The 15,264-nt window shown below is 40.5% G+C and overlaps 1 protein-coding gene across 1 annotated transcript in view; it reads right to left on the reverse strand.

The window, feature by feature from the left end:
• Window positions 1-15,264, reverse strand: part of LOC143285593 (uncharacterized) — a 148,378-nt gene that overhangs the window by 130,641 nt on the left and 2,473 nt on the right. The window contains exons 2-3 of the mRNA XM_076592986.1: window positions 8,456-8,605; window positions 1,850-2,032 (exon numbers count right to left, since the gene is read on the reverse strand). Coding sequence (XP_076449101.1) covers window positions 1,850-2,032; window positions 8,456-8,605 — 333 coding nt within the window. The remainder of the gene's footprint in view (window positions 1-1,849; window positions 2,033-8,455; window positions 8,606-15,264) is intronic.

The following is a 15,264-nucleotide window of genomic DNA, read 5'->3' on the forward strand; positions in this document are numbered from 1 at the left end:
AAAAAAAAACAAACAAACAAACAAAAAAAAAACAACAAAAAACGACTTGTGTTCCCTTTTCTGACGTAATATACACATCACAAGGCCAGCTCCTTGGACAGAATCATGAACAGCTCTCTCGCCCCGAGCATTTCGATCGTGTCTTCTTCTCTGTAACTCAAGTCACGGTGACCAGTGGTGTGCACACAACTAATGTCTGTAAAACCCGAGCGTATTTCAATCTTCCTGCATTTTTTCTTCCACGTGAAAGCCAAAACATGGCTACTCACTGACGGATATAATATAGTAAAACTGCATTTCCCAAGTGTCAATTTAGCCACGGGCGTTTACTGGCTAGAATCATAACAATTTATAATGACGTGTCTTGCTATATCGGCGATAAAGGTGTATATGTTTGATGTATGAGTTCAGTCGCGTTGTCATTATTATCATTTTTCTTAACTTCTGGGAAATAAGTACCGTATGCACAAAAAGAATGCGCACCATAAACGCTGCTTTCAACGACAATACGACCTGTCGGGCTATCATGAATGGTGCAAGCCCTTCGCAATGGGAGTAAAACGCAACTACCTTTTCGGCATAGGTATACTTAGAAAATTAATGTTTAAAGTGAGACCCGTTTAAAACATTATTTCCCATCGCCTTATATCATTATTATATTATCAAAATGCCTGAAATAACTACTACTCCACAAGCTTCAGAACGACGGGGCTGCTTTAATGGCGAATAAAACTTAAAACTCAACACATCACATCCCAAATGGCTAATAGGACCTAACTGACCATGACCGTCAGACTGGACAGACAGGGCAATAGGTGTCTGTCGACACACACCCTGTAACCTTTTGTGCCTCTGCGTCCCAAGACGGCGTCGAACGTCAACGAACACTAATGCCAAGACACTGGGCAGGGCCATCTTCTTCTCACGGACATCCTTTTGTTGACAATACATTTGACATAGAGCAACAGGCGCCCGACAAGTCCACAGTTACCGGGTCTGCCTATCTTTCTTCGTGCATAACAGAAGACGCGTAACTAACCGAACCACACGTTACTCAAAAATTACTCAAAACTATCCCCAGTCCCTTCTGTTATATCCTTCCAGACACACACTCTTGGTCTCTAATTTAATCAATATTTTCTCCCATTAGAAGCAATCCTGACTGTTGTTTGCACGACAAAACGTCTGTCAAAACGTGTCTGCTCATGAAAGTGAACCTAAATAATGTAATCATTATTTTCTCCCATTAGAGGTATTCCTGACAGCTGTTTGCACGACAAACATAAACGCTCGGGTTGTTACGTGAGACCGAGATGTCATTTGTTACGTTTGTATGTGACTTCTGTCGTTGACCTATTCAGTTCGGATTGATTTATTATCCTCCATAATGCCCTCCGCCCCACTTCCACCCCCTAAAAAACGAGCGGGGTGTGTGTGTGTGTGGGGGGGGGATAAGCATTAATTTTCGTTCAGATAGAGTGAGAGAGAGAGAGAGAGAGAGAGAGAGAGAGAGAGAGAGAGAGAGAGAGAGAGAGAGAGAGAGAGAGAGAGAGAGAGAGAGAGAGAGAGAGAGAGAGAGAGAATGAATGAATGAATGGATGGATGAAGGAACTTTTTTACTGAGGGGTAAAGGGGATAAGGAAATTTGGCTTGTTTTCGTTTGTCACTGAACGGAAGAAAATAGTCATCACACGGAACAGACAGGACAGAAAGAAGCTCATCCCCACCCCATTAACACCATAACAACTTCACAAAAACAAATATACAAACAAATAAATATTTACACATTTGTAAAGAGCCATCATCCCCCTCCCCCCCTCTCTCTTTCCCCACCCCTCTCCAAACTCACGGAGTTTTGCTGCTCAATGGGCTCTCTCCACGTCACCCGCTTGTTCAAGCTGCTGGCGGCTCCGTCGGTGGGACTCCTGCATCTGGCCCCCTCGCTGCCCCAGCCGTACACGTCCCTGTACTCCATGATGTCTGCCGACCCCCACACTTGACCACCACTTCCACCACTCCACAAGTGCCAGACTTAACAGTAATCCAGTCCACGGGGAGGGCGGAACGGAACCACTTTTCCTCTCTTTCTTTCTTTCTTTTTTTCCTCCTTCTTCTTCCAGGCCTGGTTATTTCTCTTTTTGATTCTTCCCCCAACTCCTTCTCCTCACTTTCTCAATCTCACACTCCCTCTTGTAAGTGTAGTAGTGTGCGATTTTCGAAAACTCGAAAACGTGAGGAGACAAGGAGGAGGAAGAGAGAAGAGAGAGAGAGAGATAAACGAATTCCAGAATCAGACACCGCTGTTCCCCACCATCATGGTTCCCACCCGCGGGTACGTTCAGCACCCTTTCAGACCTGTCCGCTCCCGCTCCCAAAGCGTCAACTGGCACCGACTGGCTCGTTTCTCAGACGCGGCTGGCAACACACCACCCATACCCTATCCACCCACCTTCCTATACCCCACTCTCCGCCCGTTTAAAACGGGTGGGTGGGTGCGGTGGAAGGGGGTAGGTCTGGACTGGCACCACCACACCACAACAACGGTCCTCCACTGAGCAGTGAGTGGTCAGCGCCTGGAATTAGGGGTGCACAGATCATGACAAGTAAGTAAGTAGCATGGTAATGCCAGAAGAAGGGAAGGCAGGTAGGCAGGCAGGCAGGCAACAGACCCCTACACTGCCCTGTGACAGGGGTGATTGCGTTGTTGAGGGGAAAGGGTGGCGGCACTGAAGGCCAGGGTGATAAATAACCCCCGGCGCTTTCACTATACACCTTATCTGGCACACACACACACACACACACACACACAGAAAGAGAGAGAGCGAGAGAGGGGGTGGGGACAAACGGATCGGATCGAGAAAGGGCCGGGCACGGGTGGACGGGGTGGCGGGGCGGGAAAAGCCGGGGTGGCCAGCCCGTGACGGGTCCCGGCATGCCGGCAGAAAGGTGTACGTACAGTCAGGTAAGTCCTCAGTGAGCACAGCACAGCACGAGCCCCGTGACCCAACGGAAGGCGAACCACTCGCAATACGTCACTACTTGAAAATGTTTCTTGCAAAGTATAGTGCTGAGAAGAAACAGAAGAGAGAAAGAGGCGGCGGTGGGAGGGGATAACAACATATGTCACCACAGAAGCGTTTCTTTACTGTTTGAATTACAATCAAAGAAATATAGCCGAAGTATGTACTTATGTGTGGGTATTAAAAAAAAATGTATATATACTGAGAGACAGTTTGTGTGTGGCAGTGTCTGCGTGTGCGAGAGAGAGAGAGAGAGAGAGAGAGAGAGAGAGAGAGAGAGAGAGAGAGCTTAGTTTGGGTGGGTGTGCGTGCACGCGAGTGCGCGAGTGTGCGTACGTGCGCTTGCATATGTGTCCCACCAGATACTGAACTGGACCAGTTTTTGACCCATGTTGAAAATTAACGCTCCGTACAAGGCACACACACACACACACATACACACACACACACACACACACACAAAGCTATGTCAAATAAAACACCAGACTAATATAATCCGCCAAGTTCCTAGTACATGTGATAATACGGCTTTTATCAGCCTTAACAGAAATAAGCTAAATGAACAACAAACGAAAGGGAGTCACTCTCTTGGTTATAAAACAAAAAGCTTCCAGTCAGGTATGGAGGTGTGGGGAGGGAGACGAGAAAGACACACAGAAATAAAGAATGAAGTGAGGAGTGGAGGAGAAAGGGGGGGGGGGGGGGGGGGGAGGGGGGGAGAGAGCAAGCACAGGTGCGAAAATTCTCAACGAACTTACTGCCAGCGGCATAAACAAATAATGAGTATAAAAATAATAATAATAATAATAAAAAAAAGAATGAAAGAAAGAAACGCTTCCAGACTATTTGTTGCCAGCAACGCAGGTCATTTCACACGCCGGTATGACGTACCGCTTACCATAGCGTAAACACAGACATTGCGCTTCTATGGAGCCCAGTCAAACGAGGGTTATTATACGAGGGCAATATTGCAACCCCCTCCCCCCACGCCACCCCCTCCACCTCCAATCTAATGCTTTCACGCCGTTACGACTGGCTGCCAGCAAGGAACCACGACAGCGAGCCTAAGTATGCATTGACGGGCTATGGTGATATAATGGACTGATCATAAAGCCCTTTCAGTCTCAATGTTAAGGTGGGCGTTTGAGGTGGGATAACTGGTGTCTCGGTGCTATACACCTTGGCAAACTCACTGTGTGTGAATGTCTGTGTGTGTGTGTTTGTGCGTGTGTGTGTGTGTGTGTGTGTGTGTGTGTGTGTTTTGTGTATTGTATGTGTATCCTTTTGTTTGCGTGTGTGTACTTGTGTGTGCGTGTGTGCGTGCGTGCGTGCGTTCACGCGCGTGTGTGTGTCTGTGTGTGTTTCTGTGTGTGTGTGTTCCCCCCTCCCCCCACGTTAGTCACAACACGCACGCACATACACATACAGGCACTCGTACACACGCACGTACACATACACGTGCATGCGCACACACAAACTACGTGTGCACACAGTTGGGCATATCAAAGGGCATGCACGTGCATCTTGTCCGCGGATTTTAGATATGAGAGATCCAGGATAACAAGGTGCCTGTTCATGTGCAGGCCATGAACTGGAGCGAGGTTTTCGTCACACAAACTTCGTTCACAATCGGAAGAGGTCTCAAGTGGACTTGGTTGAGTGCTCTCAACCCCTTGAGGGCTGTGTTGATTTTGCTCAACAGAAGTGAAGCAACCCCAAGGAGGGAGAAGTCAAAATAAATGACGGTGACTGACACCCTGTGACCTGTAAGCTCCGACTTCACTGTCAAGCATACCCATCAGTAGCAGTCGAGGGGTTAATTAAGTAGCTGTCCATCAGCGAAGAAAACCGCAAAGATAATGAGCAAACTGGATACATATTCTACATCAATGTATTGTATTGTATTGTATTGTATTGTATTGTATTATTTCGCTGTATGTTTTCGTCACAACTGATTTTTCCAATGGAAATTTGGGTTCCTCTCCCAGGGGCAAGCGTGTCGCTATGGAATATTGCCACCTTTTTTTCATTTTCTTTTTTGTTGTCTCCAAGCGTATTTCTAGTGAACTGCTAGTTTTACACGGAATGGGGAAGAGGAATTAAGATGGCAATTGTGGTATTCTGCTAAATTCCTTTGTGGCTAACTTTTTTTGAGCCAACAGCCAACAGTAAAAGGAACAAGTTGTACATACTACATTGCTGTTTTTTACCCAGATGTGAGCCCTGTGTCTTCCTAGCTGTATGTGCTCTGAGTTAGTGTCTGAAAACTGAACTCTGACCCTTGGAGCCAGCTCACAGTCACACACTTGACACTCAACAACAAACTCAATATAATAATACATATATCTGACAGAAATACTTGATTACAGAAAACACACATACATGATCACAATCAACAACACACTCACATGCTTTGGTCTTACCATTCAAATATCAGTTCCACACAGACAACTTTCGCCTACCTCAATATTTGACTTAACATAGTTCTTCTTCTTCTTCTGCGTTCACTCGTATGCACACGAGTGGGCTTTTACGTGTATGACCGTTTTTACCCCGCCATGTAGGCAGCCATACTCCGTTTTCGGGGGTGTGCATGCTGGGTATGTTCTTGTTTCCATAACCCACCGAACGCTGACATGGATTACAGGATCTTTAACGTGCGTATTTGATCTTCTGCTTGCATATACACACGAAGGGGGTTCAGGCACTAGCAGGTCTGCACATATGTTGACCTGGGAGATCGTAAAAATCTCCACCCTTTACCCACCAGGCGCCGTCACCGTGATTCGAACCCGGGACCCTCAGATTGACAGTCCAACGCTTTAACCACTCGGCTATTGCGCCCGTCAACATAGTTCATCTACTCTCTTCTCAAAGTTCCTTCTAAGGTCTGCCTCTTTTCTTTCCTCTGTGGTCTTACCTAGCATGAGTGTGTGTGATTGTGGTGGGGGGGAAGGAGGAGTGGGGGGAGGGGGGGAGGGAGGGTGTGTGTGTGTGTATGCGTGTGTGTGTGTGTGTGTGTACATGAATATGTGCATGCTGTTTATGTGTGCGAATGCATACATGCACATGAGTGGGTCAGTGAGCGCCCTCCAGGTCATGCACTGTGCATCATAAACAAATGAGAACCAGTTAACAAAAGGAAACACTATCAAAGAGAAGATTAACCAATGCATTGAAAATCTTCACAATGTGTGTGACAACGTGAAATCCCCGGCCCTGTGGAAAAAGCACCTGCACATCTATGCAGGCACTCTTTCCGACCACCAAACGCACATTATTTAACTATTCATCAAATTCAAGATTTTCCAGCCTTGCTATCCTATTCAAAAAAAAAAAAAGTTCTTATGGTATTCCCCCAGTCTTGCTTTTGTCCCATGATCTGCCCAACGTTGCCTTTTCTGTGATCGATAATCCCTACACACATCAGTGTCACCCCGTCTTTTTTTGCGCACAAGCACGACTGGAAGCTTCAGCTGGGAGCACTAATCCCATGTCTGTGTGCCTGTTTTCACTACCTTTGTCTGCTATTCACACAACACGTGGCACAGTCGGCAACAAACATGACAACGCAAGAAAAGTGAACAGCGTTTCTCTGACAGTTTTGTCAACTTCAAGTTCGATTTTTGTTGTGTGTAACTTGTAACTTGTGCTGAACCAAAAACTAGTGAAACAAACCAGAAAAATAAGAAAGAAGAGCTTCACAAATTCAAACATCTTAAAGGTGAGTTCTTGTGGTTTGTGCCTGTATACACATACACACACATTCATGTATTCACACAAATACACTCACACACAGACAACACACACACAAACACACATGCATGCACACACAAATACTCACACACACACACACACACACATATATATATATATATATCTATATGTGTGTGTGTGTGTGTGTGTGTGTGTGTGTGTGTGTGTTTGTATATGTGTGTGCATGTGTGTGTGTTGTCTGTGTGTGAGTGTGTGTGTGTGTGTGTGTGTGTGTTTGTATATGTGTGTGCATGTGTGTGTGTTGTCTGTGTGTGTGTGTGTGTGTGTGTGTGTGTGTGCATGTGTGTGTGTTGTCTGTGTGTGTGTGTGTGTGTTGTCTGTGTGTGAGTGTGTGTGTGTGTGTGTGTGTGTGTGTGTGTGTGTGTGTGTGTGTGTGTGTTTGTATATGTGTGTGCATGTGTGTGTGTTGTCTGTGTGTGAGTGTGTGTGTGTGTGTGTGTGTGTGTGTGTGTGTGTGTGTGTATGCATGTGTGTGTATGTGTGACTTTTCAGTGGATACAGTATATTTAACCTTGCAAATTAGGAACTCTAGCAGAAATACCCTAAAAAAAAACCCAAAAAACAACAACTGATGAGTTGACCTGATATGTGTGTGTGTGTGTGTGTGTGTGTGTGTGTGTGTGTGTGTGTGTGTGTGTGTGTGTGTGTGTGAGATAGATAGATAGAGAGAGAGAGAGAGAGAGAGAGAGAGAAGGAGTGTGCATACAGGTATCAGTGTGTCTGTATGTATTTCTTCCCTTGTTGAGTTCAAAGTGCTATTCATTGACCTTTGGTTCTTTTCTACCTCTTCACTGAATGTAATTCTGTTGGGTTTTTTCTTTTATTTCCTCAGTGAATGTAATTCTATACACCTTCAAAGTTCAAAGTTATGGTACGTTCATCTTTGATATAGGATAATGTTTCACAATATAAAAAAAAAGTACATGGAAAATTTTATAAGCCTGAAACTACCCTTACTGTGGTAGTTACTCTACCGGAATAATGTACACCATAAACATAGACAGTGAACGTTCTTCATATGGCTAACAGAGATCAGCACAGTACTTAGAGAACTTAACAATGAATTGAACAGCCACCTCTCCAGATATTCTAACACTGTCAGTCTGTGTGTTCTTTGTTTAATTGATTTCCTTTCCGCTTTTAGTGATATTAGATGTGTAGTGTGTGTGTGTGTGTGTGTGTGTGTGTGTGTGTGTGTGTGTGTGTGCATGCTTATGCACTTGTGTAAGCGTGTGTGAGCTTATGTGTGTATATTCGTAAAAGGGGAATATAAGAAAAAAGATTAATTGAACAATTCAATCAATTTAGTTAATTAGAACAATGTGTGTGTGTGTGTGTGTGTGTGTGTGTGTGTGTGTCAGTCTCTGTGTATAGCTGTCTGCCTCTGTGTATGTGTGTATGTGCATGTGTGTGCATGGGCTTGCTCAGTGGGTATCAACAGAAATCTTTTTTATTTGCACTTAATTAGAACTTTGACATGTCTGGAGTGAAGGAAGAAGTAAAGAATCAGAATCAGAAAGGAAAACAAATAAAACAAAAAAAGAAACTCCAAACACATGCACACACTATGAACACATACAAACATGCACACGCACATAGACACACAAACACAAACAAATACACACACACACAAAGAACCGTAACCCCATAAAACCAACCTTAACAGAGGCTGATGTTTTCTGATGCTTGTCTTCCAAGATGACCATGCGGTCATTAGCTTCTTGCTCCAGCTCTTCCACTGTTGTCACCAGCACACTGTTCTGTTCACTCAGGTCTTTCACATACGACTGCAGCAGTCTTATGCGTGCCTGTACCACAAAACCACTTCTATTAGTGACAAATGTGTGAGGATGAGGATGAGTGTGTGTGTGTGTGTGTGTGTGTGTGTGTGTGTGTGTGTGTGTGTGTGTGTGTGTGCAGCCAGAGTGGTGGAAGGGGTAGGTAGAGGGGAGTGTGCCTATGCATGGTGTGTGTGCATGTGTGTGTGATCATGCATGCGTCATGCACATAAGTGTGTGTTAGAATAGAATAGAATAGAATAGAATAGATTTTATTGTCATGAAACCGTAAGGTTTATAAGACACAAGTGCAATGGTAAATAAATGAATGAATGAAAAACACACAATTAATCAATCAGTTAAACACACAATTAATCAATCAGTTAATGCAGTAATTTGCAGCAGCATTCATAAACAAATTTTCCTAATCTTGTTTGTATATATTCATCATCTGTTAGCATCACCTGACTGGGAATATTTCCTGTGTTATTCGAATTTTGAATATCTTTTAAAAATTGTTGCCTTAAGGTTTTATATTTAATACAATGATCAAGAAGATGGATTTCGTCTTTCAGGATGTTACACTTGTTGCACAATCTGTCTTCTTGTGGAATATTTAAATATCTACCTTTCTCAATCTTTAGGTCATGCGCGCTTATTCTGAGTTTCGTTAAAGCTTGTCTGTGTTTTGTATCTGATATATTTAAAAGATAGGTTTCAGTTTTGTACTCTGCTACAATCGTATTGTAAAATTTTAGCTTTAATGTTTTTTCTCTTTTCTCTTTCCAGTATTTGATATATTCATTTTCTAATTTTTTATATGTGGCCGTGAACCAAGTGGTTATTCAAGGGTACGGCACAAAAGACTTAACTAAATATGATTGATTGAATGAAAGGATAGACAAGATCCCACGCACAGGCCAGGAACATATAGAGGCCAGTCACAAATGGGTTTTTCTATTGTTTTATTTACAATATTCTAAAAGAAGAAGATTAAGAAGAAGAAATAATGAGAAGAAGACAACTAGGAGAAGAGGTCACATATATACGACGTATTTCAGTCTATGTACGCTGAATGTGAATTGGTTTTTCCAAATGTGATCAAGGCCTATAATTTTGAGTATCTTTCTAACAAATATCAACCATGGGGAAGTTGTGCTTTCTTGTTGGTACATGGACTTATATATCTTGTTTATGAGGGAAGTTTCTGGTAACTGAATAATGTGAATCCAATATGTAATAATTTGACACATTATCTTTAAACTTATTGGGAATCTGCCCAGTTCACCTAACACAGGAAGCACCATAGCCTTTTTGTGTACTCCAAGTATTTGCTTACAGAATTTAATGTGCAATTTTTCATGTGGAAACTTATTCGATAAGCAGTCGTCAAAAAGATGTGCTAAATTGAAAGAATCATCCGGTTTGACTTGGTAAGGTAACCATACCTCCGCCCCATAAATCGATATTGGCGTTATCAAAGTATCATATAGCTTTGATATGGTACCTGGATTGATGTTGATATTTTTTTATGTTCTTCGTAAAGTATGCAATGCTTTGCTTGCTTGTTTAGTTAGGTGTTCCTGTGCTCTTATCAGACTTCCACTTTTGTGGAATATAACTTCTGCTGTTTGTATTATATCTTCCCCACAGTAAAAATATATTGGTACTTTTGGGTCAGATCTTGTAAAGATTACCACTTTCGTTTTTTCTCTATTAATTTTTAATCCCCATCTATGGCAATATGTGTTCAAATTATGTAATTTTTGTTGCAATCCTTTTCTTGTTAAAGACAGAATAACCAGATCATCAGCATAAAGTAAACATTGTACATTGCTCGGTGAAACAGCATTGAATTTTGGAGAATCGTTACTTTCCACAGATTTTACAATGTCATCTATGAAAATATTAAATAAAGTTGGGCTTAGTGTATTGCCCTCTTGCACACCCTTCTGTACAGTTATTTCTGTGCTGAGACCTTCGTATGAATTTATCTGAATTTTGGAATTATCATACATGTCTTTAATTATATCAAAGCATTTTCCAGTTATGCCCATTCTTTTCAACTTTAGTAACAAGGCATCGTGCCAAACATTATCAAAGGCTTTTTCAAAATCCACAAAACAACCATATAATCTACCATTTTTTACTTTTATTACTTCATAAATTATCTTTTTTAGAATGAAGATTTGATCAGTTGTTCTGTAGTGTTTCCGAAATCCAATTTGTTAGGCGTTCACTGTGTTCTAGGTACTCAGTTATTCGATTATTTAATATTGTGCAGAATACTTTTCTCAAGGTATTGGTTAAGGTTATTCCCCTATAATTATTTGGATCTCCCGGGTTCCCATTTTTATACAGTGGAATGTTTAAACCATTTTTCCAACATTCTGGATATATACCTTGAGTGAAAATAATGTTAAACATTTTCTGAATGATATGGATAGTTATTGGAAGACTTGTTTTGACCATTTCGTTTGTAATGGCGTCCAATCCTGGTGATTTATTATTTTTTTGATGCTTGCACGCTTTCTTGATTTCTTTGTTTGATATTGTTAAGCTGATATTTGAAAGCAGACTCTCATCTATTTGACTTTTTAAGTTCGTTTCTGATTTTTTGCCTTTGTTTTTCTTCATATTCACCTCTTTGCCAATGAGCTCTTCCAGATGTGAAATCCATATGGATGTATTCAACTGATATTTGCGTGTGGCATTCTCGCCTGCAGTTTGTAAACTTTTTAATGTTTTCCAGGTGGTGTTCGGATCTTTATAAAGGACGTCGTTGATTTTATTCACAAGATCATTTGTGTACATTCTTTTCTTTCGTCTTAACAGTCTATTATAGATCTTACTTTTGGAAAAATATTTTTTGCATAGGGAATTATTATATCGATGCCTATTTATGGCATTCAGTATTGATCTAAGATCTTTCCTGTGTTCATAACATTCTCTATCAAACCATTTTTTTAATTGTTTTTTCTTTTGCACTTACGAACGTTTGTTTTATTCCTAAGACTTACATTAGCCGCCAATTTCATCATTTGTGTAAAATCATTAATAGTATTGTTTAGTGCTAGTTTAGAAATACCGGTTTCATTTTCAATATACGTATCTAATCTTTGCTCTATTTGAACAAGTTGGGTTTTTATCCATGGCATTTCGAAAGCTCTTAAATATTTCTCGTCTGAGAAGGCATCCCATAAGTATCGGTGTGTGACGTCTTCAGCTTTAAAAGTTTCTTTTCGTGACATTTTAACTGATACCGAATTCCTTTCTGATTTTGTCGAAAATCCAGTTACAAAAAAACTTCATTCCATCGGACAGTGATCTGAAAAAGATTTAAGGGGATGAACTTTCATATGTAAGATGTTTTTTTTCATAGTGTTAGAACAAATAAAATAATCAACAACACTACAGCCATTTGGACTATAGCATGTAAAGTGTCCATCTAAATCACCCAGTGTTCTTCCATTGAGGATACACAAATTATTGTCAATGCACATGGACACCAGTCTTCTACCAGCTTTTTGCACAGAGCCATCCATTGAATTTCTGTTGTATATCAAATCACAATGATCATTATAAGGTAAGTTACATCTGTTGTTTTCATGTTCCATTTGAATGAAATCTGGTATCCCAGCTGTTCGTGCATTAGTGTGTGTGTGTGCGTGTGTATGTGTGTGTGTGTGTGTGTGTGTGTGCATATGCATGCACGTGTGTGTGTACAATTGGAGTAACTGAGAGAAAGAGTGCATTTGTCTGTCGGTGTGCATCTGTGTGCATTTGCAAATGCACTTTTTGTATGAGAGAGAGAAGTAGAGAAAAAACAAACAAACCCCATGCCGTTTGTCAGTGTATGTTTCCTGTGTTTGTGTTCCCAATGGATGCCAGTCTCTGGTGTGTGCATGTGTGTGTGTGTGTGTGTGTGTGTGTGTGTGTGTGTGTGTGTGTGTGTGTGTGTGTCTGTGTGTGTGTGTGTGTTTGTGCTTGCGCATGGGTGTGCATAGAATGAAAATACATGAGTAATGTGCATCAAAATGGCATAGCTTTGAGCAGTCTTCTGCAGTCATCTTGGCTATGAATACAAACCACTATTCATGACATGTATCAACACTCACCAACGTTTTTAGTAAGTACTCTGAACAAAATTTATTTCATTATGGAATTTAAAAGGTGACTGAAACAGAATCAAAATTATATTTGAATGATAGAATTAATAACTGCTCCAAGTTCAAATATGTCTTCATCTCACAGTATCTGAAACTATTAAAATACCACTAGGGTTTAAAATACTTAGTTGTCCTGAAAAAGAAAAGTCAAAACTTTCAGAAAAACAAAGGTGCACACACACACACACACACACACAAACACACACACATACAATAGCAGTGATGTTGTGAAACATTTCAGGCAATTAAAGAATTTGAACACTTGTGCAGATAAATGCATCATTACTTGAATTTGCACAGTATTCCAGTATCCAAGTAATGATGTATTTATCTGCGCAAGTGTACTGGTCAGGAAAACATAACAGATCAGGGTACCTAAGGAGGATGCGACTGTTATAATAGAATTGCATATGATTTATACAAGAATCAGAACACAGGCCAAACAACCATTATATATTTTGTCTGCTCTATCAGATTTACTTAATGCAGATAAACATCATATTATGCTGGAAAAAAGAGATAGCTGCAGAGTCATATTCTGATAAACAGTACATTAACTGACACGTGTTAAAAAAGAAAAACAAAAAAGAAAAAAAAATACTGCTATGAAAGTATGTCCAGATTAGTTTCTGATAAATATTTTCTGAAACTGATATTCTTGCAAATGTGTGTTTATCTGGGAAACATTCTTAAGCATAGCAACAAACAGCAAAGTGTTCTGTCACTTCTGAGGCAGTCGCATTTTCAGGCAACAAAATGCTCTGACAGCATATAATTCAAAGTCTGGGACTGATGAATATCATATTACTTTCATTTCCCACTTTCAAGAAAAAATAAAATAAAGACAACAAATTTTTAAAATATATACTTTTCTTCATTCCTGATATGCTATTTTGTTTTCAACAAAAGTCTGTCTTTTCGGAATGTCAGATAAAAATTAACTGAAAATTACTTGCTTCTGTTAAGTGGTTCTGAATCTTCAGTTTGAAAAGAAATGATTTTGTTTCTATTGTTTGTTGTAGTTTCTGTGTGTTAATGTTCCCATTACTAATATTGAATGATTTTTGCTTTAGTAAGCAAAATATTACCTGGGTCTAAAACCGGAAGTGCTCGGGACAGAATTAGCGTCGTCTGCTACAAACTCGGTGAGTAAGTTTCATTCAACATCACACTAAAGTCTGATATTCTGACTTTGCATTTTGCTTTGATAGCTGTGAAACTTTATATTAATATATACAGACAGATAGATACTATGCTCTCACATTCTAAAAAGAACAAGAACACCAATTCATACTAACCCCCTGCTCCCCCCTCTGCAAACTTCACTTTAATAATTTGCTGAGAGATGTATAGTCATTCCCCTTCCTTGTCTCCGAGTATCTCCCACCAATGGTAAGGAGAGGGGAGGGGGTTGTCAATGGTTGTGGCAAGCTTGGCATTGAGCCAAATCACTGACCACTTGCTCCGGCTGAGAATCCCTGATTGCTGACAGTGATATAACCCACTACCTCCCCCCTCCAGTCATCCCCCTTCCCCATTTCTTTCCTGTCAATGGAGTAGGTGTGTGTGTGTGTGTGTGTGTGTGTGTGTGTGTGTGAGAGAGAGAGAGAGAGAGAGAGAGAGTGTTTGCATTTGCACATATATGCTTGTGAGTATGTGTATGTTTGTCTGAGTATGAAAAAAGTGTAATGTGAAGAGATATATGATTAATTTGAACAGTGCAGTGAACATCCTGTTTCTTAAAAAAATTAACACCAATTTTTAACAAACTAAAATTAGTCAAATGAAAATCAGTACAATAACACCCATTGCCTAAGTTGCACATCAGGTTCAGTCAAACTATATAACACTATCAGGGATCCAGCAATTAAGAGTATAATATATGAGTGTGAGTGAGTGAGTGAGTGAGTGAGTGAGTGCGTGCGTGTGTGCGTGCGTGCGTGCGTGTGTGTGTGTTCATGTAACCCATGATATGCTGTGCATCTCAAATGCATGAAACAGAAAACAAAGTGATAATTCATGAAATGATAAAATGCAAAATACCATGCATATATTGTGAATGAAATATTCAGTTTGATATATATATCTAATTCTAAGACATTCATTCTCACATACACACACAAATAGAGGTGAGTACACAAAGTGAGTATGTCAAAGAATAAGATACTAAGTATGATGTGCATATTAACAATAAAATATTCAATATTTATTAATCATATATACCTGAGACATTTAGTAATAAATTCATCTCAATCATGAAATGTAGTACCCTGAAGTGGAAATATTTGAGTAAATAATTGCATGCAACAAAGACACATAAGATGAACAGTACATGTAGATGGCAAAGCTCTTGTCAGCAACTGGAAAGGACAGACCCCCAAAACTTCAGCCTCAGTCATCAAAGCATAAGTTGTTGCTGCAATTTAAGTTATTGCGTAAAAGGTAAATGCAGCCAAATAGTTCAGTGCAGTGAATTTTGTGTTGCTGTTGAATGAATACTTACCTGTTAGTATGCCATTT

Source organism: Babylonia areolata, chromosome 9 (genome assembly GCF_041734735.1).
Source record: "Babylonia areolata isolate BAREFJ2019XMU chromosome 9, ASM4173473v1, whole genome shotgun sequence".
NCBI classification, from domain to species: Eukaryota; Metazoa; Mollusca; class Gastropoda; order Neogastropoda; family Buccinidae; genus Babylonia; species Babylonia areolata.